At 37.4% G+C, this 25787-nt stretch overlaps 2 protein-coding genes and 1 long non-coding RNA gene across 3 annotated transcripts; 2 read left to right on the top strand and 1 right to left on the bottom strand.

Moving 5' to 3' along the window:
* Nucleotides 1-1545: 1545 nt before the first annotated feature.
* LOC121425939 (low-density lipoprotein receptor-related protein 4-like) lies at nt 1546-24047 on the top strand. The gene is made up of 14 exons (XM_041622058.1): nt 1546-1793; nt 4541-4624; nt 5131-5298; nt 6161-6314; nt 6960-7094; nt 7495-7612; nt 9290-9458; nt 10193-10309; nt 10774-11052; nt 11416-11578; nt 20360-20487; nt 21041-21319; nt 21918-22074; nt 22737-24047. The coding sequence occupies exons 1-14, from the start codon at nt 1718-1720 to the stop codon at nt 23185-23187; spliced, it is 2478 nt and encodes an 825-aa protein (XP_041477992.1). The 5' UTR covers nt 1546-1717; the 3' UTR covers nt 23188-24047.
* Nucleotides 11588-20384, bottom strand: LOC121425941. The gene is made up of 3 exons (XR_005971547.1): nt 20325-20384; nt 13427-13515; nt 11588-11708 (listed from the first exon to the last, which is right to left on the bottom strand). It is a non-coding gene; the product is annotated as an uncharacterized LOC121425941 (long non-coding RNA).
* LOC121425940 (E3 ubiquitin-protein ligase TRIM56-like) lies at nt 13513-16167 on the top strand. Its single transcript, XM_041622059.1, has one exon. The coding sequence runs from the start codon at nt 14347-14349 to the stop codon at nt 15616-15618; it is 1272 nt and encodes a 423-aa protein (XP_041477993.1). The 5' UTR covers nt 13513-14346; the 3' UTR covers nt 15619-16167.
* Nucleotides 24048-25787: the final 1740 nt, after the last annotated feature.

Raw genomic sequence — 25787 nt, 5'->3', positions numbered from 1 at the left:
TCAATCCTGAAGATTCTTGCAGAAGTTGGTGAAGTGTGTGTCACAAGGGCAAAGTGAATGTGCCAAAGTCAAGGTGCAAGTAAAAACATGTATGGATCTATATAGCTGGTATTGCCTTTCTTCAGTTGTAGAGGAATGAAGGCTTCGGTTGATGGTGATTTAGGTGATTTCAGCCACCACTTGGTCTATTGCTGTCATTTATTTTCAGTCCGTCTGACTAATGTTTGTGAAATGAATTTGGTTCATTAATACACAGTTCATCAAGTCTATTAGACCCTGCAGTTGGATATTAGACGAAATAAATGACACAAATGGTGATTTTCTTCTTTAAAAAAAAAGTTTATTTCAATGTGAATAGTTCTTTACTCTTCCAGTCTTCATGTTTGTATCCATGCCCCCCCCCCCCAAAAAAAAAAGAGAGAAAAAAGGAATAAAAAAAAGAATATTAAGTCCAATTTGTAAAACCGCTCAGGCACTCACCTGATAATAACGATACGATTGTTATACCCAAACACGAGAATCGCAGAATCAGGGATTTAGCTGATAGTATGGTGTCCTCAAGCTTACTGAGATTATCTTTTGTTCCTTTACAATAGCCAAGGTCTGTCATTGGGGCCGTGTTCAGTGCAAAATGCTCATCACCGAAGCTTCGTCGCATCACTGATCTCCTTCGAGCAAGTCTCATTCAATTGACGTGATGAGCCTATTATTACGTAATTATCATACGAAGTATCTTTTTGTACCTGCCCCAGACTTTATTTCCGGGTTCAAAATTTTCTTTATATTTTTTTCTTGCATTCATTCGGCGGAGAAGTGTTTTTCTGGTCTGCTCATTATGCGTATGTAGTTTCAGGAAGACTATTTACCAAGGAAGGTTGTATAAAACCGTATCATCAAACTGCATCTGACTAGGATCTTGGGAGGAGGAAATACATTCTATCTCCCTACGTCACAATGGTTTCAATCATTACGTCACAATCACAGATGAAGGAGCAGAAATAACCGGTCTCAAGGAATTGATAGCATATGATTCACGTTGAAGTATATCGCCAAAGAAGTAATATCTATCACTTTGGGATATAGTGTTTTGAGTGAAAGTGGAAGTCGTTTTAACTTGTAAAAATTTCCATCGTGAGTCGCCATGGAAAATAGCTATTGACCTAGATATTGGAAATCAAGATGATCTAGAATATTTATTTGGAAACATTGATGAGTTTGTCGACATCCCGAAATGAGACTCGGATAAACCCCGTTTATGTTACTGGACCGGTGGATCTACAATACCTCATAAAATATATTTCTCCTCGGTGTTTCGTATACTTGTACTAAAAAAAACATCAGTATCAGGCCGACAGCTACCTCAAGCAGAATAGCAACATATACATTAATTCCATCAGAATTCCATCTTCAGAGTGGAAAAACCAGTACTACAGGACATCAAATTAAAGAACACGAACGGATTTCCGGAAGTTCATTTTCCACTCTTTGTCATTCTCATTTTCATTTGCATTAATTGCCTTGGAAACGGATAATAATTAGAGTTTCTTCAAAATCCGTATACGTATAGCATCCATGCGTTTGTTTTGGATGGGAACATTACCTTTATGATGTAGTAATTGCGTGAACAACAAGTGTCTCAAGACGGGGCTCAAGATCGCTGGCTGCACGTTCGAAACAACTCGGTGTGAACGAACTCTACCCTTTGGAAAAACTGGAAATGAAAAGAGGAAGGGGGATGGGGGCCCGGCGGATGATAATCATGATGATTCTTGTTTTCAATGTGTTTCGATCTGGTAAGTGGTTTCTCATGTCTACAACATGAATCATAATTGTGAGTAACAGTCTGCTGAATGTGTGACGAAATGTTCTACTTCAGTCACATAAACGAAACCTATCAGAATCGATCAAACATATTACGTTATATTCAATGACATAACATCAGTCGGTTGCGAGTCAGTTTCTCGGGTGCGAAGGGGTATATTATTATTCTCACACTTATGACAAAGAAACAAAATTATGCTGATGGCGGGAATGAGCTCTGTTTTCTTTTCATTAGCGAAGTTTTTGTTTCTTATACATTCAGTAATATATTCATGATGTGCTTTACAAACAGATCTGTGGACAAAGTTTTTTAAAGTTGAAGTTAGCGTCATTAGTGCATGAATCTCCCTCCTTTCGCGTATATACGACCCTTTTAAATTGTTCATATTCTCAGCAATGGTTAGCATTTTTATTAATTCAGTTATTTAATTCCATCATGCTCACCCTAGTCACTTCTCTCTAACACAACAACTGACATAATATTCTTTTTAAATATGAAATTTACCGCTGGATTAAATATCATTCACTCTGTGCAATCGCAATCAAAGTAGGTAAAATAACCACATTACTCGTCAAGCTGGATACGAATGATATGTCTAGATAATTATCATATTGTGACATGTCTCGTCATCGGGGAGGGTCCACTAGCCGAGTGTACGTACGTTTGTCTATATCACAATATTTCCTTATCTTTAATGTCAACTGAAATGCACATACTAAAACATTCTACTCATTTTAATCACGTATAAAAATATAAATTGTGCAGCTTAAAGCATGTTTTGAAACTGAAAGCAGGGTATATAAAATCATGAAGATGGGCTTAGCAGAAAACATACGGCCTATAAACAGAATCATCGCCCGGTAGCGTAGTAAGCCAACAAATTTGAAGCGATCCGAGACATGGCATATGTAACAAAATTTAAGTAAAGCTGCAATAAAGCGAGCCAAGCGAGCAACAATTTATATACAAACTTACAATTTTTGAAAGATTTGGGCATACTATTCAAAACTTATATTATTTCCCAATCTGTCCCTACCCTTTTCTGTCTTTTCTCTTTTTTTTACTCTTAGTCGTGAAACTTTTTTTGGAATAAAGTGCTCCCATCTGTACGCATGTGCCCTCAGCCTCGTTGGAAGACCCTGTCTAGTCATATAACATTTTTCATCAAATTTACCTGTCAAAGCTGACTGTGATCTCGTTTAGTGTGACTAGAAAATGGTCAAAAAGCACTAAAATATCAATAATTAACTTTGTTTTTATAGTACACCAAAAAGATATGTAGATTTTTCTAAATTCTAAGTAATATATCCAAAAATCTAATTTTAGTAATAGAATTTGATATTAATCATTGAGATATTGGGGTTACATAAACATCGCCTTTCCATTCCCCCTTTCCCAACATTACAAAAAGCAAATCTAAAAAACGCATCTTTTTAACGAAAGAACGGCTTCTGTTTGGAGCTCGTACAATAACGATCTCCTTGCTACAATCATGACAACAGACCAGGAAATAATTACCACCGTATGAACACATTGGTCAGATAGGGAGGGGGTGGGGGGGGGGTATTTAAGGAAAAATACATGCCTTCAATGACCATTAAAAGGATACTCAGAGAATAATGTGACGTGGACAACTAAAAAAAATCAGACAAACAAAACACTGAAAATAATTTCACAAAAGTAATAATTATTTGTTGAATGAATGAATGAATGAATGAATGATTGAATGAATGATTGAATAATTGAATGAATGAATGAATGATTGAATGAATGAATGATTGAATAATTGATTGAATGAATGAATAAGCAAATTAATTAATAAGCAGATAAATATATAAACAAATAAAAAGTAATATTAAGGAAGAAAAAGTAGGTCATTGACTCACTGCCAAGATAGCATAGATGGGACTAATGTGCATACATGTACAAAAAGGTAAATTGCTTTACTCCTGTCATGCCTGTCGTTCCATGAAGTCTTTGAAGTGCCTGACGGATCCTGATTGGAATGTTAAACTCTTTGGTATATCTCGGCCCTATTGACTGTATTTAAATGGAATAGGGGGAGGGGGGGGGGTGCCTTATCTTCAGAAATTCATCGTTGAGTATACCAGTATACAGGAAACAGTTGTTCTTTTTTTCTTAACCAAAAAGGGCAAAATTGGGGCCATTACCTGTTGGTAAGCTACATGTACACACTGTATGCATGACTGGTTGCCTGTTCTTGTGTTTAATGGAATACCCCGCATTTCCAGATCTTGCGTTTGTCATAGTGCGAATACATTTTATATATTACCCAATAAAATGCCGAAACACAGCAAATATTTATCATTTTTAAATGAAGTTAATTTTATAATATTCATTTTATCAATTTATGAATGGGGACATATCATGTACCCCATGCAGTTGAGTCATGATGTTTTCGTTGAGGTCTCGAATCCATATAACTCCGTTGTATCTCCGAAAAGAACTTACAGATTTAAGGATTCGGCCCGATTGACTATATAATTGATTGGTTAATTGATTAACATATTTATTGGTTGACATAATTGTTTAGATGATGGATGGATAAATTGTTTGCTTAAATGCTTGTTTGATTGATTTACTAATCTACATTATTGATTGTTTTATGTGAATCTTTAAAGTAATTTTACCATTATACGTCATAAGATTATGTCATGATCCATATATCCTCTCATTTTTTTTCTTATATTTTCATAGATGGGCTTATATACGAAGCTCGGGTGAATCAGATATGCTCTTTCGAATTCAACGAAACGGCGATCGGCAGCTTGGTCAATCAAAGTAAGTATATATATATAAGAAAATCACTTTGGTTCAAAATTTTACCAAATTTGAGCAGATTTTTACAAATAGTTGTGTGGACAGTATGTTGCCCAGTGATGGTTAAAAATTTGGCCCTTTTTTGCCCAACCTTTTCAATGGTGTATAAGAAAATCACTTTGGTTTCAAATGCACAAAACGATTTACACACATCTTTGTTCACATTTGATGACATGCAATATATGCTGCAATTTTCAAAGGATTTCCCTTTCTCATAACATGAGGAAAGAAAAATACAAGAAAAGCTTCTTCTTGAAATTTACGAGATATTTTATTTCTTATTAGTTTCTATTTTATCATGTTCTTCTTAAGCCTGTACAAATTCCCTTGTTCATATTTTTATAGAAATTTATGCATTACATTTTATTATTATTTTGTCATTGTTTAATGAAGCATAATGAAACATACTACATATAATCCAATCGTGAATGTACTAACATCTCAGGGTGTTGTTCCTCACTCAACAGATTGCTTCATAACGAATCTCAATTATGGTGTTGCAGTGGCAGCAGATAGAAGTGAGAACATTCTGTTTTATTCAGACATCAGTACCCTCGAGATCAGGTCTTATAACACGGAGACATTACCCGCTGGCAATGGGGACAGGATACTCTATGGTTTCGGCAGTGTAGAAGGTAATTTTTTTTCCGGGGGGGGGGGGTAGCGTAAAAATGTAAAAGGGAGTTAAAAGGAAGAAATGAAGACAAAAATATATAATGGGTTTTAGCCCCCCCCCCCCACACCACCATTTGAAGGAGACTGCATCAAAATTAAACTTAATGGAATTTAAAGAGAAAATAATAAATATTAGTCACTCTGATTTTTTCGATTGATTCATCTTAGAATCCAAACGTTCGGGCCCCTGTATTCATTGTATTAGTTCTGAAACTACATTCTTATATAGGTTTCACGGTCTAGAGCTTGCAGAAGGTTTGCTTTGTGAAGGTTAAATATTATTTTAAAGAAAGGTAACTTTTGGGGCAGCACTTAAGGGAAAGGGTGCGGAAGATGGAAAAGAAAGAAAATATGGGGATATCAAGAGAAATATGAATCTTTATATTAAACAATCGAGATAAATACATAAGAAATGAAGCTTTTGACTATTTGAAGTACCACGGTTTTCTAGAACTCGTTCGCTTCGCTCCTTCGCACGGATGTATATTTTATTTCAGGATGCGCACAATGCTCAAGAGATGAAACATATGATGGCTCCAAGATGTTCCAAGGGGGGGGGGCACATTTTCGCGATGAAAATTTGACGAGCAAAAAAAGTCTTCAATTTCAAGGGAGGGGTGCACACTTGGGTAAAACGTTATAATTTTGATTATGGCTCTCAAGGGGGGGGGGGCACGGGTTGGCTGTGCCCACCTGGATCCACCACTGACTTCCACGCTCGGTCGCTTCATTCCCTTGCTCATACCATAATCATGATATTGGAATGAATTAGACAAGTAATGCAGAAGCACCATCTTTTACCATCCCTATTCCACCATACAGATATGGCAGTTGACTGGGTTGCCAAGAATCTTTACACAGCCGACCAATCGTTTCGACAGATCGCTGTTTCGAGGTATGATGGTAGTATGAGGGCGGTCCTCATCCAAGATGATGTGGGCAAACCACGGAGTATTGCACTGCATCCAGAAAGAGGGTAAGTGAGTGGTATCAGTAGGCCTGTACACCAGAAATGATTTCATAAAAAGGAGGGGCACTCAGTTTTTGGCATGTAGGCAGAGCAAACGAAAATCAACAAAACAACCCTTATTATAATACAAGTTTAAAAGATGATCATGACGCCTTTGCATTTAAGAGTGATAAGGAGAAAGAAGAAGGGGGGGGGGGGTCGGGAAGGTCGAGTAGGCTTTAATTTGGTCCCGATTCATTTTTCTGTTGGAAAGTGTCCCGGGGGGAGGGGAGTGGTGCACATGAACTGTTGAATATCAAGTGGAGCGTGTAGTTGGCAGATAGAAATTCTCGAACATTCAAGAAATTTGCTGTATTTTTTTCTTCAAATCATCGGGTAAACTGGACGCGACGTTTCGAAAATTTAGGGGACCCTTTTCTCGAAAGGTCGGGTATACGCGGATGCCCGTCCCGAAGCGTCAACCCGATGAGATGATACAAGCCCGTGTATGTAGGGGATGGATGATGCCATTCTGAAAAAAAGAAAAAAAGATTGCATTTGAAATGGAAACATACACAATTTTAAGTTGATTTCCATATACAATTTAATGGATGGCAGTTGTTTTTTTGTTTTATTTTATGTCATATCAAACTTTTGTTTTTTGTGAAACAGATTGATGTTCTGGGCTGATTATGGTGGATTACCGAGCCTGGAAAGGGCTAATCTAGATGGAACGGATCGGACGACGATTGTCGACGCGAACATTCAGTTTCCTAACGGACTCGCCATCGACTTCGACAATAGCATGTGAGTAATTGATGCTGTAATCATTTTTTCACGTTTCTTATGTTATCAGTTGCTACGATTTGTACCCGCCACAATCTTTTCGATTGAAGTTGAATTTTCAGTTGTAGGTAAATTTAGGGCTAGCCGAAGGGGGGAGGGGGGGGGGTGACGATGCACGAATAAATAACAATCGAATGGGAATTTTGCGTTTTTGTAGGTTTCATGTTAATTGGAAAAGAAGGGGAGGTTGTGGGATTTTTAGTACTTATAATATTATCTCCTTGATTGTTTTATTACTTCGGTATAACTTTGTCCCTTGTTGCCATAGTGATTGATATGAATTATGTTTATGTTTTATTCATGCCATTTTTTGCTGTATTAAAATTCGATTTTTATATTATGGTTTTTTTTTGTGTTTCAGTATATATTTCGCAGACCGTGGAAGCGATAACATCGCCTCGGTGGATTTCGACGGCGGAAATAGACAGCTGGTCCATTATCAATATGGGGGTGATTTCTTTGACATGGTCCTCGTGAGGGTATGAAACGCATATTCTTTCATGATACATTAAACTGATCAAAGCAAAGAATCCCCTGCCTAGGAGTCGATTGTTCCGTTATGTTTCGTTATTCACTTATGATGAACGATGTTGAAATGAACAAGAAAGTGTGTTTAAAGTTACTTTTCCGAGTGTTCCCAAATAATATAACTAAGCGAGCAAAAATAAGAGACCGGGTGCCCTTTGCATAAAAAGGTACTATTATGGTAAACTTGTCATCAACTACCATAAAATCCTTGATTTGGATATAAATTGGCTGTTAAAGGGATGTTCTGGGCTGAAAATACTTATATCTTAATACATAGAGTAGAATTCACTGAGCAAAATGCCGAAAATTTCATCAAAATCGGATAACAAATAATAAAGTTATTGAAGTTTAAAGTTCAGCAATATTTTGTGAAAACAGTCGTCATGAATATTCATTAGGTGGGCTGATGATGTCACATCTCCACTTTCCGTTTTCTTATGTTATTACATAAAATCATTTTTTTTTCATTATTTCATACTTGTGTGAATAATATGTCTCCCTTATAATGAAATAAGTTGCAGCATTAAATATCTAATGCACTAAATCAGTTGTCAATCCAAGTTTTCTAATTCTTGGTGGAAAATTTTTTGAATAAACCTAGTTTCATTTATTAAAATGCAAAAGAACAAGTGGAGATGTGACATCATCAGGCCACCTAATGAATATTCATGACAACTGTTTTCACAAAATATTGCTAAACTTTAAAATTCAATAACTTTATTTTTTTGTTATCCGATTTTGCTTAGTGAATTATACTCTATTTAGTGAGCTATAAATACTTTCAGCCCGGACCATCCCTTTAAGCATCGTTATCATGGTGGTCTCATTCGTTTGCAACAGCTCCAAGGGACCTATTTTCAGAAAGTTATTGTGCATAGACAGTAGTAGTGATCAAATGCTATTAAGATTAAGATATTCCTATAGACCTTATGCATGTGACGTCACAATTTCATAGCGCCATTCATCAGAGGATATAGGAACATGTGTAAATGGAGTTGTCAGAGATGCGCCAGCTGCAGGGTACCAATGCACTGCAACGGAATTAAATTTCGTATGCACTGCACACTGACCTCTAAGATGGCGGTGCGATGACGTCACTCCATAAGGTCTATAGAAGTATCATCACTTGATATCTACATGTATGTTGGAAATACAGGCATACCTTATACTCACTAATCTCCCCAAGCTCAAAGACTGTTGCATTCCTCTTTATTCCGACCAAATGATTTCAGGGGAGCGTTTCATCAATATTTTCATCCGACAAGTTGTCAGATCTGACATCTTTCCATGATTTTGATTGGATGAGAGGCACAGTTCCTATGGTAACTGTCGGATAAAATGGGACTTGTCGGATAAAACATCCGACAAGTCCTTTCATGAAACGCCCCCCTGAACAAGAAATTATCTGATCGTTACTGTCGAAAATAAATTATATATTATGATTATATAATAATTAGAGTAATCTTTTCCATCCATTTGGACGAAAGTATACCTTTATGTCTAAAGAGCGAAACAACCATTCAGTTTGTACTGAAAATGCATATGAATTGAATATTCGTGGTTCCCAGTCAGTACAGACCTTGATAATAATTTTACAGGCTTTGTTAAAACAACATTTGTTTTTATAGGACCATCTTTTTGTGACGAGCTGGACATCAGGTCAGGCCGGTGGTCATATCACGACTATTAGTAATGTGAGCGATGCCAACCAGGCTGTCGACTTCGAGATCATCGACCACAATACGTTCGCACTCGGCATTACTACAGACGACGAAGACACGCAACCAGTCATTTCGAGTAAGTGATTGTTTGTAAAGAAACTGGGACCCAGTTGCAGAAAGAATTACAATCAAACGCAGGCCAATCGGGAACTCGTATATTGCAGATCGATGTTAGAGCAGACTGTTTCTTTTTTAATTGGCCTAACTATGTGCAATAAATTGAGCCAATAACAAACGCTAAGTCGCTAAGCTTTTGTATTATCTGATTACGCGTTCTAGAAACTTTCATTACTATGGGTAAAGTGATATGATTGAGCACTTTTTTATCATTGAAATTTATTGATTGGGGGCGGGGGAGAAGGGGGGGAGGGGTCATCCACATTTTTGTCCGGAGAGTTGTCAAATGTGATAACTTTGCTTGATTCTAATTGGCTGAGAAGTTTTGTTACTATGGTCATTGTCAGATAAAATGTCAGACAAGTCCTTTCATAAAACGCTCCCCAGTTTGAACAAAATTAAATATTTAGAATAATGTTTTGAACACTCTTGAGTCATAGAATTAAAACAGTTCGAAGGGTTTTCTCGTCAATAAAAATGAATTGGGAGAAAACCAATTAACGAGAGAAAGAAAATGAGAAGTGATGATATGGTACTATAGGCTTCGAAAAAGATTGGGAGGAAAATCTCGGATCTTAAAATTTTTCACGGCATGGTTGCAGTAGCAGAAAGCTAACCATCATCCCAACAGAACAGCAAAAATAAAAGTTCTTATTTTTGTTGTATCATATTTTTTTTCCTTCTTCACGGCAGGTCCATGCACCACAAACAATGGCGGCTGCCAGGAGCTCTGCTTTCCACTTGCCAACGCAGAATCCTCATGCGGTTGTTCGTCTGGTTTTACGCTCAATGGCGTGACGTGTGAATCGAGTAAGTCAAGAGGGGGCTTCGACCAATCAGAAGTTATATTCAAAAGCACAGCTCTGGCGATTAGCCAATCAGGGCAAATAACTGGAGTCAAAGTAATTCGAAAGTAAAGCTTTGATTGGTTGATAGTACGGATATATATACGGATGTGTGTTTCGATTGTGTGAGAGTGGTTGTTTTCTTCAAGAGATTCCTTGAGAAATGTATTACGATTTAAAGTGAATTATGAAAATCAAAAAGTAGTCTTCTGACTGTAGAGCACTACAGCAATGATTCATTAAAGGACTTGCACCTAAGCAATTTTGGCATAGGCCTACATTTATTTATCAACGATCAAACGCATCCGTGAGTCAGTCACATCCAAAACTTATAAAAATATATCAAATTGAGGGTTTTTTTTTATAAAGAATTCATTAAAAATAGAAAAAATAATTTAAAAAATCTTTGATTTGCTTTTCTTTGTAAAGCTCCTTACGAAGACGACTTCGTGCTAGTGGCCGACAGCGCCCAGAAGAAAATATTTCAGGTGCCCATCGTGATGGACGCTCCCGACGGTGATACGGGCCTGGGCAACCCCGTTGATGACAGCGTCAAGGCATTGCCCTTAGACGATCTCGAGTACCCGATCGCTTTGACCTATGACCCCGTGCTCAAACACGTCTATTGGACGGATCTGACGTATGGGAGTATCACCAAGGCAGCCATTGACGGTAGCTTTAAACAGACAATAGTGTTTGATAATAATGGTAAGCGAAATTCATCATTGGAGGGGATGGGGCATTGCGCTGTGCTTATAATTGTCTTTTGAAATATCAAGACTTTGTAATTTACATCCAATTTTGATTAAATTTTCAGTGTTAGACTGAATTTTTGTATTTCCGTTGATACCCACTTGCTCAAATCAATTTGTTGGGTTTGATGTACTTGCCACTTTGCCGCCGTTACTACTTTAAAAAGGAGCTAAAATGTGAAATGCCATAACTTTTATACCTCCTTTATTTTCTAAATTAATTCAAGTCAACTTTTTGTTTGGGTGGACATGACGTTTAAAGCCTTAAAATATTGATCTGAACTATCTATTTTCTAACTGCTAACCCCTCCCTCCTCAGTCCATGTTGGTATTGCTATCGATACCGCACGGAGACGCATCTATTGGACAGATGAGGATCGTGACGTCATTGAAGTTGCCAATTTGGACGGGAGCGGGAGACAGATTATCATTCAAAATTCCTTGAACGAGCCTCGAGGAATAACAGTGGATATCCAAACAGGGTAAGTGACACATTACATAGTGGGTATATTGATGGTTTGGTACAGATGAAATGGATGTGACGTAGTCCAATTAATGTCATTGATCTGAATATTCATAAGGCGTCAACTGGCTACTGTAGCTGACATCGGCCTACAGAAAGATGCATACAGAGATAGATAGATGGATAGACAGATAGATAGATAAATAGATAGAGAGAGGGAGAGAGGGGGAGAGAAGAGAGATAAGAGAAAGGGTTGGGGTAAAGAGAGAAGTGGAAGAGAGAGAATAATCATAGACAAATTGTTTTTACTCATATAATCATCATATATCATCCTCCTCATCATCAACCACCATCACTACTACCACCACCACTACCACCATCAACACCACTACCACCACCACTACCACCATCACTACCACCACCAACACCATCATTACCACCACCATCACTACCACACCATCACCACCACTACCACCATCAACACCACTACCACCATCACCACCACTACCACCATCACCACCACTACCACAATCACTACCACCACCACTACCATCATTCCACCACCACCATCACTACCACCATCACTACCACCACCACCACTACCACCATCACTACCACCACCACCATCATTACCACCACCATCATTACCACCACCATCACTACCACCACCATTACCACCACTACCACCATCAACACCACTACCACCATCACTACCACCACCATAACCACCACTACCACCATCACTACCACCACCACCACCACCATCATCACCACCTTTTCATGTTTCTTATTAACTTAGGCCATGGTCTAAATATGGATTTACTCTAAGGTCTCTGGTCTAACTAGTCTATGGGAAGGCAACAATTTAAAAATTGCATTTACATTACATATTTCATATCTATTCTCGACTCCTTCCTCGCATTTTGATAATGCAGAGAACTATTTCAGTCATCATTCCAACTCAGTTATTTGACTGTCAGATTAGCTGAACCTGTAATGTGAGGGATACCTGTCACAATTGGCTATCCATAGTCAACCACAAGCTTGGACCAATCATTTTAAACTTGACTTAAGGATACGGCTTTAGAGTCATTCCTTTTTTTAATGAAATTTAACTCGATTACCAACGCTATATTTGACAAAAATATCGACTGATTAATACCATATAAGCGATTTTAATAGTTATATCAATAATCATTGTTCAATCTGAAATGGCACATCATTAAATTGTTAACCTTAATTAATAGTGTCCCGGAGCAAATAGGGGCTCGTCATTCTTTAAAAATGATTTACTTTAATGAAAAGATTTTGAGCAGGAACAAGCAGTTACGCAAATCATATAGAATATGAATTTGCACAAAAGATGAAAAATATCAGTAGAGTGAACACGATAACCCGAGTAGATATGTATTCATGACCTTATTTTGATTGAAACTGTATTTTCCCTATTCGGAAAGAAATCGGTGAAGTGAATCCAATTGCATCCAACCGCAGAATGAGACAGTATTCAAAAGCGAATAATCATGTTTGCATTTCAGATTTGTTTTTGAAGTATTCTCCATTTGAGAAGCCTATCATTATTAATAAACATATTTGGCTGATTACAGTTTTCCTGTCTTTTGAACTGAAATGGGAAATGAATGTAAAAGAATTGTTTATCATTATAAATCCATTTCAGACATAACGTAATATTAAGATCGATATATCTAAGGACGTAAAGATTATCAAATGTAAAAGAAATGATATGCTAAACCATATTTTCTAATAATTGTTATCAGGGGCTTAATAAACATTTAATAATATTATATTGGATAATTTTCCCTTGAAATTTAATAAACAATCAAATAAAATAACGGGATATTCTCACCAAATGGTATGGCTTGCACCAAGACTAAACCAGTCGTAAACAAATCGGCCTTGATTGATAGGTACACATATGGTAGGCGGAATGAAATGCTGAATAAAAACAAGGAAAGACAAAACACTGGTTATTGATTTAGTAATTGTTAATTATGAACACGTGAAATAATACTTCATTTCAATGGGTGTGACAATGGAGAAAAATCTATTTTTTTTTCAATTGGAATGTGTGGAACTCTCTGCATATACCATTTGCATTGTTTTCAGTGTTTTTGACGGTTTCCTGATATTTTGTACGTGTCACAACTTGAAAAATTCAGTCTGGATACGCTACCTTTCTAGTGGATTTCTTAGATTGAGAATATATATTTTATGTGGTTTGAAGGAGGGACGTTTTTATTCAACAGGAAGAAAGGTTCGACAAACGGCACATAAAAAATTAAGTTGATCAGCAGGACTCTGACGTGCTCTATGATGATTAATGGATTGAAGTTATCTTAACATTTACCATCTTCGAGTATAGCTAACATGATCGGGTCTCGATTATAGATGGTTAAAGAAGTTGCATTTAGTTGTCAATCGTGTGATCCGCAGAGGTCGTGATCCTATTTTCATGAGGTGACATGTTGTTATCGCATTGAACTGCGTATCGATATATTTATGAACATCTTGTTACAAAGACAACCAAGTCGTGAGCTTTTGAAATCTTGGCTGGAATCTGACAGACGAAAAAGACAGAGTGTTCGTAAAGGTTGAACAATTTCAAGCGAAATCGTCAGTATGAAGTGAATCGAAGCGTTTGCCATTGCTTCATGAAAATAAGCCCCAGATAAGCTTCAACTCTTTAACCCGTTACCTATTGGAACCTAATGGTCCCTAACAAAGCGCATGTGAATAATATAATATATCAGTGGTCAATGGTTTAAGATGGCTGAAGCTTCAGAGAAAGAGAAGGATGGCATGAACTGCGCCGTGTGCATGGACAAACTCACCAATGCCAAATATCTTAAGTGCTTTCATTCATTTTGTACTCGTTGCCTGGAACATTGCGTCCGTAACCTGAAGGTCTCTTGTCCACTCTGCCGTGAGGTCACCAGCGTACCTAGGGGGATAGATTCCTTATTGCCTAACCTGAAGGCGACCAGGAGAGTCAGCGAGGCGAAGGTTCGGAAGAGGATCGAGACCAAGATTCAAGATAGCGGTTGCCAGTGTGGCTCCTGCAAAGAACTCGGCGCCATCTGCTTAGCCAAGTCCTACTGCGTCGACTGTGAGCTACTCATCTGTGACGCTTGTGTTAGTGCTCACGAGCTTCTTAAGATGACAAGGAGTCATCGGATTATAAGGGTTCTAGATTTCCAGAACGGCGCAACCGTCGATGAGGGAGAACCTGTCTGTGAGGTCGGGATATTAGAGATAAAATGCGAGAAGCACAGTTCACCCCTCACCAAGTTCTGTCGCTCTTGCAACCGAGCGGTCTGTCCTGAGTGTGCCGTAGAAGAACACCCCAGTAAACACAACGAACACGAGTGTGTGAGCATTGTCGAGGTCGAGGGCAAATTGACAGGTGACCTGAAGCAGTTGCTAAGCAAAATCGACACCAATCACTTTGATCGTGTGTCGAACTCCTACAAGCAACGTCTACAGAAGAGCGCAGACAAAGCTCAAGAACTGAAAGGAAAAATTAACGAGTCGGCTCAAAATGAGGTAGCCTCCCTTTACGCCAAGATCGAGGCGAAGCGTGTCGATCTCACGGCGCGTATCCTCGACATCGAGAAAGCATCGAGTCGCAAGGTCGCAACTGTTCTATCCGGGATCCGACGAATCCGCGGCAGGGCAGAGAAACTTGAAAGCTACGCTGATGAACTCCTAAAGACGGGTAACACGGTTGACATCCTCACTGTCAAGGACACCGTGACCGAGCACCTCAAAGACATCAGGGCTGAGATGCGGAAGCTGACGACGGACGATTCGGAAATCGACGCCCTGGACGGGTACACGTTCACCGCGACCGATTGGATGTCGGCGAACTATGAACCGGGTGTCGGTCGGCTTGAGGCACCAACGCAGAGAGGGGAGATGGATTGTTCAGTGACAGGAGTGTTCAAGAGAAGGACATCTACCAGGATGATAAGGTCTACCCAAAGAACTCAACCAACTTTACCACGCCTGAACAATAATCCTCGCTCACTAGTTAATTAATGTTGAAGCAGGATTTATCTTATCAAGCTTGATCGAAATCATTTAATTAGTCTTTTATCAATTCTTTGTCATTGATTAACTTGTTTTGAGCTAAGTTTGATCTAATTACGCTTTAAACATAATTCATCATTGGTTCTCACATTTTTCCAATTTATTTTCGGTCATAAATTAACTAATTTTGATTTAGATCTATGTAAATAAGCTTGATCAAAGTATTTATACTTAATTAAGCTATGAAGAGAAGTTCCATTTCTAGAACAAGAGTGTTTAACAACGTTTCAAGTGAGCGAATAAATGGGTGTTCTGGGTCGCAGCTAATTGCAAAGTATTTATGTTATGTTTTAATAATTTTTCAAGTTTAACCAGACCGTCGACTACTAGTGCAATTGAACACTGGAATAAAAATGCATGGTTATTCAAATTCACCGTTCCCAAGTACAATCCAAACGTGAATACATATTTTGTAATTACTATTATCACACCATCTGTTTTTATATTTATTGAATATCAATAGATACTGAATATGGAATGAAGCCAGGTATATTGATGAATTTGATACAGATGTAGAACACCCATTCATTGTATCTGAACTGGATTGCGGGGTGCGGGGGAGGGGAAGGGGGGGGGGTCAGCCCCCGATAAAATTTCTTGGTCACTTTTTCTGTTTGCCAGAATTTTTCGGAGGGTTTCTTTTTAAAACGACTATGCCATTTGACCTATTTATTTAAATCCGTTATTTGGTTGTTAGGATTCATTGCCGGGATTTGTAAAATATATATATTAGTTACCGAAGACAATACTAACCACTGGTGATACCTTTCGGGATTTGATATATTCCCGGCCGGAGGAGGAGGGGTGTCGTTTTACATCATACGGACCACTTCTAAAGCAAAACAGTGTTGAAAATGGTTTCTTTTCCAGACTAAAAGTTTGAAACAACCCCTTTTGGAATTTATTAGAAATACATTTCAGCACGATTCGAAATGATATCGCAACATTTTTTTTATAGAAAAAGAATAACCTTCGAAGCAACATTTATTTCTTGATTATGGGAGTAAGCTCTGATAAATCAAGTACTTTACTTGAGCCTCGATTTCCAGATTATAGACACGCGGTTTTCAACAGGAAATACAGCTATTTGAGGGTAGGCTTATATAATCAGTGTTATACTTGCGCCAAAAAGGGAAGCTTAATTTTTGTCTGAGCTGAATGACAATTTGAATGATGTCTGGTATAATCACTGACGTACAGATGGGCTGGAGGGAGGGGGGGGGGGGGTGCTCGAGGGCATGGAACCCCCAACTGTTTCACGACCAAGACAAAAATAGGAAAAAGGGGGAAAGAAATAGATTGGAAAAGGGTTAAATATTATATTGTAAATGAACATTACGTCAAATATATCAAAAAATTTGATTTGTATCCAAAATGTAAAATTTCTGCTTGCTCGCTCGCAGGGTTTTAGAAAATTTTCCCATACGCTATGTCTGCCCGGCTCAAATTTTTGGCTCGTTATAGTTGTTAGAAGCTATTTATTTACTCTCTTTGCTATTCTTATAAAATTGATCTTATTCAGGAGTTAACCCTAATACAATGACTCATTTGTTATTGGTTTATTATTGTATGACGTCATGATAATAAAACACGCGTCTTGCACAATACTCAGTGACATCGGTGGAATGTGAATAGGTTAGAGGAATGAAATGGTCTATTGATCAAGTGTGGTATATCGCCCTCGAAACCCGGGTCATCATTTGGTTATCAGAGATCACTTGATAGGTCTAATCATATTTACATTATTATTATTATGGTTCTAAATTTATTGTTTATCGTCATTATTATTAATGATTATTTTGATTATTATTATTTGGCCTGCTTTATCATAATCATATGTATACTGTTATAACCATCCTTCTTCCTACGATTATATATGTAATCATGATAATTAATATTATCAATATCATTTTCATTTAGATTTTATATTGTTGTTATCATTAGTGTTCTTATCTGTCGGCATCACCACTACCGCCACCGTAATCACCACCACCACCACCACCACCATCATTATCATCATCATCACATTATCATCGTCATCATCGTCATCATCATCGTCATCAGTGTCATCATCATCATCGTCATCATCATCATCGTCATCATCATCGTCATCATCATCATCGTCATCATCATCATCATCGTCATCATCGTCATCACATTATCATCATCGTCATCATTTTCATCATCATCACCATCGTCATCATCATCACAATCATCATCATCATCGTCATCATCATCGTCATCATCATCACATTATCATCATCGTCGTCATTATCATCGTCATCATCATCATCGTCATCATCGTCATCATCGTCATCACCATCATCGTCATCATCATCATCGTCATCATCATCATCATCGTTATCATCACTATCCTCCTTTTCCTCTTTTCCCCCTTCTTCTCCAATTTATTTAAATCTATTATAATACAAATTGTAAATGAAATATTTTTTCGTTGATATAATGACGAGCCAAAACTGAATAAAATGAGCAGAAAGAGTAAATACTGATGTGTTAATAGTGGAAGGAAAATAACGAGATAATATCACATACTCAAAGGAGCGCATCAGGCGTAATAAAGTGACAGAATCAAACACACCACTCGTTAAGTGGATTTGTATATCACCTGTGTACCTCCCCCACCCCCCTCTCCCTACCCTCTCTCTATCCCCCTGCCCCTCTCACTCTCACCCGCTCTCACCTTCTTAGGCCCCCTCCATGTTTAGAAATGGTTTTGTAAATTGCAAAGATATCGGCACTGGCCAACAAGAATTACGTCAGGATTCAAGAAGTTTATCACTTATCAAGAAACAAGGAAATTATAGATTTGTAATTGAAATGCGGTAAAAAAAAATTTACAAGAAAAGAAAATGAAAAAAAAAACGTCATTGCATTAACGAAGTAAACCAAAAATATTAAAACCAGATAACCATTCGGAAAGTGCTCCTACACAATTATTAAACTAGTCATCATGTTATTTTCGAAACAACCTGCAGCTTAAAGTGAATAGTCAACAATTAATATACATCAGGTTGAAATGGATAAAGCAGAGAATTTATCGTTATTTTCATACTTGAAGACGAAAATAGTCCCCTAAACAGAAGAATGAGCGGGGGAAAGGCAGGAGGATGAGCAGGACACACACTCACCCTCACGCACACACACGAGATGGGATTGGAAGAGGTGTGGAAAAGATGGCGAGAGGGGCAGGGAACATAGTCGGCGATTTACATGATCAAGAAGGGAGGATGGAGAGAAACAAAAAATGTGTGTGTGTGTGAATGAGAGAGGGAGGGGGTGGGAGGAGGGAATACAGGGGACAGCGATAGTGAATGGAATGAAAGAGAAACAAATGATAATTTACTCAGTCAAAGAAGACATATGAATTCGAATCTATTTCCTTTTAATGCGTGTGTGTGTTTGTGAGGGTGTGTGTGTAAGGGTGCGTATGTGATCTGTTTTCTATCATATAAATCCCATAAAAGAACACAATTAAAGGGATGGTCCAGGCTTGACATATTTGTATCTCAATAAATAGAGTAAAATTCACAAAGCAAAATGCTAAAAATATGATGAAATTCGGATGACAACTAAGTAAGTTAGTGAATTTAAAGGACCTTTTGCATTATGTCGGTGAAACGGTTCTAGGCATGTCTCATGAATAGTCATTAGGCTGCCTGATGATGTCATATATCCCACTTGTTCTTTTGTATTTTATTATATGAAATTAGGTTTATCAAAAAAAATACCAAGAACTGAAACAATTGGATTGACAATTAACTGATCAAGTGCATAAGTTATTTATTGCGTGAACTTATTTCATCATAACGGAGACACATCATTTATACATGTATGAAAATTTTTATGTACTTACATAAGAAAAGAGAAAGTGAGGATGTGACGCTATCAGCCTATAACTATTTTCACACAATGTTTATAAACTTCAAAATTCAATAACTTTGTTATTTGTGAACCGATTTAGATGAAATTTTCATCATTTTGCTCTGTGAATATTACTACATTTATTTAAATATAAATATTTTCAGCCTGGACATTCCCTTTAATATTATCTGGTATCAACTCACCAAGGGAGTACAAAGTATTGAGAAACTATACGAGTCACTTGATTTTCAAGTTATTTTATTCATAACTTTTCAAAGCCAGTAGAAAAAATGTAAATCAAGAAAGTATAATCGTCAAAAGAAATCAGGAATGTAAGTCGGTTACAGTATGATAAAAGTATATTTTGTTACAATGGAAGGATTTTCAATGATAGTTGTTTAAATTTGTTATGAAGCATACAATTTGGTCGCGGACGCATACATTACCGTGTACCGAAGTGTGACAGCAGTTGCCATGGTGTCATGGCGGCCTGGTTCTGTACAGTTTCGCAGCTGACGATCGCATTGCGCGTATGTACTCAAATGTGCATTACAATAATGCTATTATTATCGATTGTTTCAGGTGATGACAGATATTTCCAAAATTACAGAATTATTTCCAAAAACGAGCCATTCAACATAACTTTAGATATACATAATTTCGAAGCTGCTGGCAGTAAATATCACCCCCAAATATTCTTCTTTTTACATGATCGTATATAAACTGCTATTTAGCACACGTGTCTTTGAAGGTAATATTTGAAGATATGTTACCTGTACACTAATGATAATTCCATTCATGACCACAGCGACCTCTACTGGACGGATTGGGGCAGCGCTCCTAAGATCGAGAAGGCATCCAGTTCAGGCACAAGGCGGGAAATCCTTATCACTGAGAACCTCAACTTTCCAAATGGAATCACCATCGATCCTACGGGTAAGCAACTTAATCAGCACTTTCTTTTCCCTCTTCGCTGTTTTAAAGGGCATGTCTACCCCGATAAAAATGAAGAAAATAAAGCGAAAGATCAAACAAGCATAGCGCTGAAAATGTTACTAAAATAAGGTTTTGCTCATAACAGAGTGATGTAAGTGAGAAAGCCGAGGATATTATTCACTCGCTGAAAAATCCACCCTCTCATTATAAAGCCAGGCACTCTTAAAACAAACTTGTTATTGACCAGAGGTCTATTCTAAAATCAAAAGCAAAAAAATAGATAAATTGAAATTTTGGAGATAGTGATTGTCCAAGGAAAAGAAAGTTCTGAAGCGTTGTTTTTTCTTCATTGAATGTTTTTATATTCACATATTATCAATTCTGTGATGTCATAAGAAGATACTATCCCTGGCCATTCGATACGATTTCGGTATCGGAAGGATATACACTCCCCAACCCCCCTCCAAAAACAGACACACACAAACAATTGAAGTTATGCCATGCCAATGTAGTACTCTCATTTTCTTCTTTTCAAACACTATAATCCCAACAGAGAGAATCCTTTACTGGTGCGACTCTAACCATCCGGATCAGAGCAAGATTGAACAGTACAACCTGGTAACCCTTGAAAGATCCACCATAGCTACCCTTCCATCCCCGTCCCAACCCTATGGCGTTACCATCCATGGTGACTTCATCTATTGGTCAGACTGGGTCAAGAATGCCGTTTATCGTGTTGATCGCTTCGTAGACAACCCCTTGTCTGAGGTCGTCGGTGAGGGCGTCATGCTCGGCATGCAGGGAATCGTCTCATCGCAAATCTTTGAAGTTGGTAAGAATTGGAAATAAGGTTTATTTCTTTACCCTTCAGTTCGAAATTTTCAGACGATTACTTCGTCATCATGCGAAATTCTTCAATCAATAATACAGAAAGCGGAAAGCTGTATGTTTACTTCTGTGTTAGTTCAGTATATACACGCATTGCTTTAAGAACAAGCCGCATCGAGGCATATAACAAGTCTACGTTCTCTGACCACTTTTATTTTCTGCGTCGTAGTCTTCAAATTACACACGCATCACAAAATGTGATACTAAACTAAAAAGGCTGATTAGAATGGCGACTGTGGCTTCGGGGATTTATATGCAGTTAGTTTTCGGTCAAACAGTAATATTGCTATACTAATTTTCACAGAAGATCAAAAATGCAACTACTATTTTTTAATGAACTACTAATTTCGGCGGGAACTTTTGACTTAAAAGCTTATTAAAGGGTAAAATTAATGGTAAGGACGAATGTACTGTCAAATGCAGAAAAATAAACAGAATGCGAATGTTGTGCTTAAATTTATCTCTGCATGATCACTCTCTTTCAATCTTTAATCTTCAATGTTTTTAAATGACCAAGATTATTTTGTTCTTCTATATTATAGTGACGACATTAGCACCTCCAGTTACCCAGCCTGACATAGGAGGGCAAGCAAGAAGCGCCGTCATCCCCGCTGTAGTCGGAGCTGTAGTCCTCGTGGTCGTTATCATCATTGCAGTCATTGTCGGAGTCTTATGCTTCAGAAGGTCCAAGGAAAACAGGTAAGAATGGCTTGGTAGAATGTACGGTCATGGTGAAATATCTTTAAAAACATAGGATGTCTGATAACAGTTGATCATTATAACAAGATTTTGGGTCTTTTATTACACTGTTAATGGAACTTCCTTCCTCTCGATGAACATTCCACCTTAAAATCCATAAAATATCGACCCAACCCTTTTTTCCTGACCTAATGGCTTTCATAATTATTGCTATTTGCTCTTCCCGAATTAGCCTTTGACTTTCTTTCCGATTTGATTAAAATAGATCGGAAATTGGCTCATACACACTCCTACAATTTTACCTAATACATGGTTAAACAGCAGGGATGGCATCAGATTTTCTAATGGAGGGGGTGGGGGTATGGCAAGACGATCTGACAGCGAGACCATCAATTGAATAACATGAATGATGAAAAATTGTATGATTCAGTGCTCTCTTTCCATTACTTTTGTTTTATCTTTCTCACTTTTCTTCCTCATCCTTTTTAGTTTTCGTCACTACTTAAATGGGTTAGGGGCCATCGTCACCTTCCTCTGTAGCGCGGAAATCCATTTATTTATTTCAATTAATCAGAAATCATGCATGGTTTGCTGTTCTTTTATCAATTTTTTATTCCATTTATTTCATCTATTTTAATATATTTTATTGCTTTGTTTCGTAGGAGTTTGGCCCAGGGACATCGCGGAGGGCAGTCTAATGACTACAGGGCGCGACCGGCACCACCCAAGTGCGCCGAGGAACCCCCTCCACTCCCCGGCGGTCATCCGAACGACGACCCTCTCTATATGGACCTGGACGCTTTCAAAAAAGACCCACCTCCACCTTACACTGAACTAAACCTGAACCAGCCCGGAGGCTCGGGAGAACAGTCGTACGAAAATCCGTCCTTCGACGCGGGGGCCGCGAACGGAAACATATCACCATCGCCGACCCTCTACGATATGCCCGACGGAATGGCGCCCCCGCCTCCGGGTGTGACCAAGGATCAGATGGCCGCGAGCGGTGGTTACGTCCCGTACCTAAAGAACAACGCCGAACAAGAAGGGTTTTACATGACACCAGATGGGACAGCGGGAACGACGGACTCGTTGTATGAAGTTGCCAATGCGTAGCCTTATCAGATCATTGCAAAGCACAATTATCTTTTGACTCTTCGGTTTTTAGAAAGAACGGTTTTTTATTCGTGTCTCTGGGCTTTCCCCTATTTATTGAAGAAGAAAATATCCTTCGCCGTAAGGCAGAATGTCGAAGAATCGTCATCACTCCGCCATTGACTGTATCTTCTGTCTTCCGGGAGAGTGTTAGCATTTATGTCCGACAAATTGTAAGATCTGACTACTTTTCTTGTTTTTTGATTGGCTAAGAAGCATTGCTTCTGTACTTTCATAGTAACTGTCGGATAATTTTGTCGCATAAAAAAAATCAAAGTCCTTTCATGAAACGCTTCCCCAAGCAAGTGATCGTGAACGTGGTGAAGGATTTGTGAATACACCATTTTGGAAGCCGTTATTTGAGAATCTGAAGGGATATCATTACTTTCGTCGAGCTGAATGGACATTTTTATTAGTTTACTGTTGCGCGATTTGTATGAAACATTATTGTCATGGTATTTGCATATAGATTCCGATCTAACTGTAGTTTACGCTGGTCGTATTATTTGATTATAATTTTTACTAGAAATGAGATTTATATTTGTGACAATTCATACTAATTAACTTGACATTTTATTGCTATATCTTGTACACTGCACAATATTTTCGTCATATTTTGCACACATCTGATCAGTATTTAGATCGTACTTCCAGGGCCTATACATGATAACAAATAAAAAAATTGCGTTTTGCTATGATATACATGTATACGATGTTGTGTATAAGTTCATAAAAAGTCGATATATTTCGCACTGACTAAAGAGAAACTTTAACATATAATATACTGATATAATATAATTTTTTTTTCAAAAATAAGAGAAAAGTGTCTTATGAAACTTCGTTAGCTTGATAGTGTGTTTACCCTATAAATTAACAAGGTAAAAAGTGTCAGTGGAGAAAAAGAATAATGCAGTGGTATGAGCGAAAAAAAAGAAGGAAACTAGACGAATGTAAATGGAAATCGTGAAGATGTAAGGATATAAATAGAGAGAATTGAAAAGAGAGGAGAGAAAGGGAGGAGAAACCAGAAGGAGAAAAGGAAGAGAAAATAATAGATCACATTCACCACAACTTGACATGTACACACTATCCATGTTATCCTATCACTTAGAGATGGTAGCAGGAAACTTGCAGTGGGATTAAAAAAACAATAAAATTGTTCAATTTATTTAAATAGTAAAATAGTAAAATGATGATAGCAAAAAATGTAATTGAACTGTGGAATCGTCATCATACAAAATAAAACAAATTTAGATTGATTACATGTTATTCAAAAGATTAAGTATGGAAGAGAGCTACATTAGAAACGTTTAGTTTTGCATTTATATTGTTGATATTTCAATTGTGATCTTAAAACATAATTACATTGCTGTCTGAGAGTAAAAATATTTGTAAATCGTGGTTGCAATATGACAATCCATCAATGCCAAAAAATAATTCTACAGGAAATTTGCACAATGTTCTTTGTAAACAAAGAGAAGCATGCATTTAATATTTTTTTGTACGTTTCATGATTTTATGATGGCAACATCATGCCCAAAGAAAAAACAGAGAGTAAACAATGAATATATTAATATGTAATATGTAGGGATATCATGAACTAACATAATTTTTAGATGTTGACATTGCTGGCTTGTGATTGATCGGATCAATCGCAAGTCTTTGTAAGTTGGGGCCAAGTGCAGTGACTATACGAACTCTTTACTGTGCTGCATGATTCAGCGTTTATTTTTTTTAGAATCTATCTACTAAAAAATATGCACAATATCATCTTACATCACGAACGTTTAACTGAGAAAGCAGCTGATGCCAAAATTAAAATTAAAAAATATGCCCAGGATCGTCATATATTTAATTGTAACTACTACAAAAGCTTTATTAAACAGCAAGAAATATCAGTGGGAGAATGACCATATTATATAAAAAGCATGTAATGATCTCATTTTCAATCATATCAAAGGTATTTAACAGCACGTGACTTATACGTCATCAAGAACAGTATGTTTAACATAAGATTGTCATCGCTGCGAATTTAATACGCAAATATTATAGTTAAAATATGGTGAATAATATAATTGTGGTAGATAAAATGGAATAAAAAATATTCAATATTAGTAATGACTAAATATTCCCGCTTAAAAAGATGTATGAACGAATATTTTACATCGTTATAGGCCTACATTTTAGATTTATGGTTACCAGTTTAAAAACGCAAATACAGTTAAACATGACTAGCGTCGAGACACTCTGAAGGCGCGAATATTAATCTTTTCAATAATGCAACAATAATTATTGTCTCGTTAGAAAAAATGCAATATGTAATATTCATAGAATAGGCCTACTGACTAAATATAACTGCTTAAAATATTTCTGTATGTATATTGTTCACGGTTACAGGCCTACATTTTAGATATTTTTAAAGGCTAGTCTACATGTCTATGAGGCGCTCATACAACACAAACGTGAATAAAAATACAATGGTGGACTTTGATCAATTTTAGCCATGTCGTAAATAAAGATGCTTTTATAGGAGGAAATTATAATTTGTAACACGTTTAGCC

Source organism: Lytechinus variegatus, chromosome 13 (assembly GCF_018143015.1).
Source record: "Lytechinus variegatus isolate NC3 chromosome 13, Lvar_3.0, whole genome shotgun sequence".
NCBI classification, from domain to species: domain Eukaryota; kingdom Metazoa; phylum Echinodermata; class Echinoidea; order Temnopleuroida; family Toxopneustidae; genus Lytechinus; species Lytechinus variegatus.
Note: the sequence above shows the minus strand (reverse complement) of the source record. Positions and strands in the feature narration are given on the sequence as shown.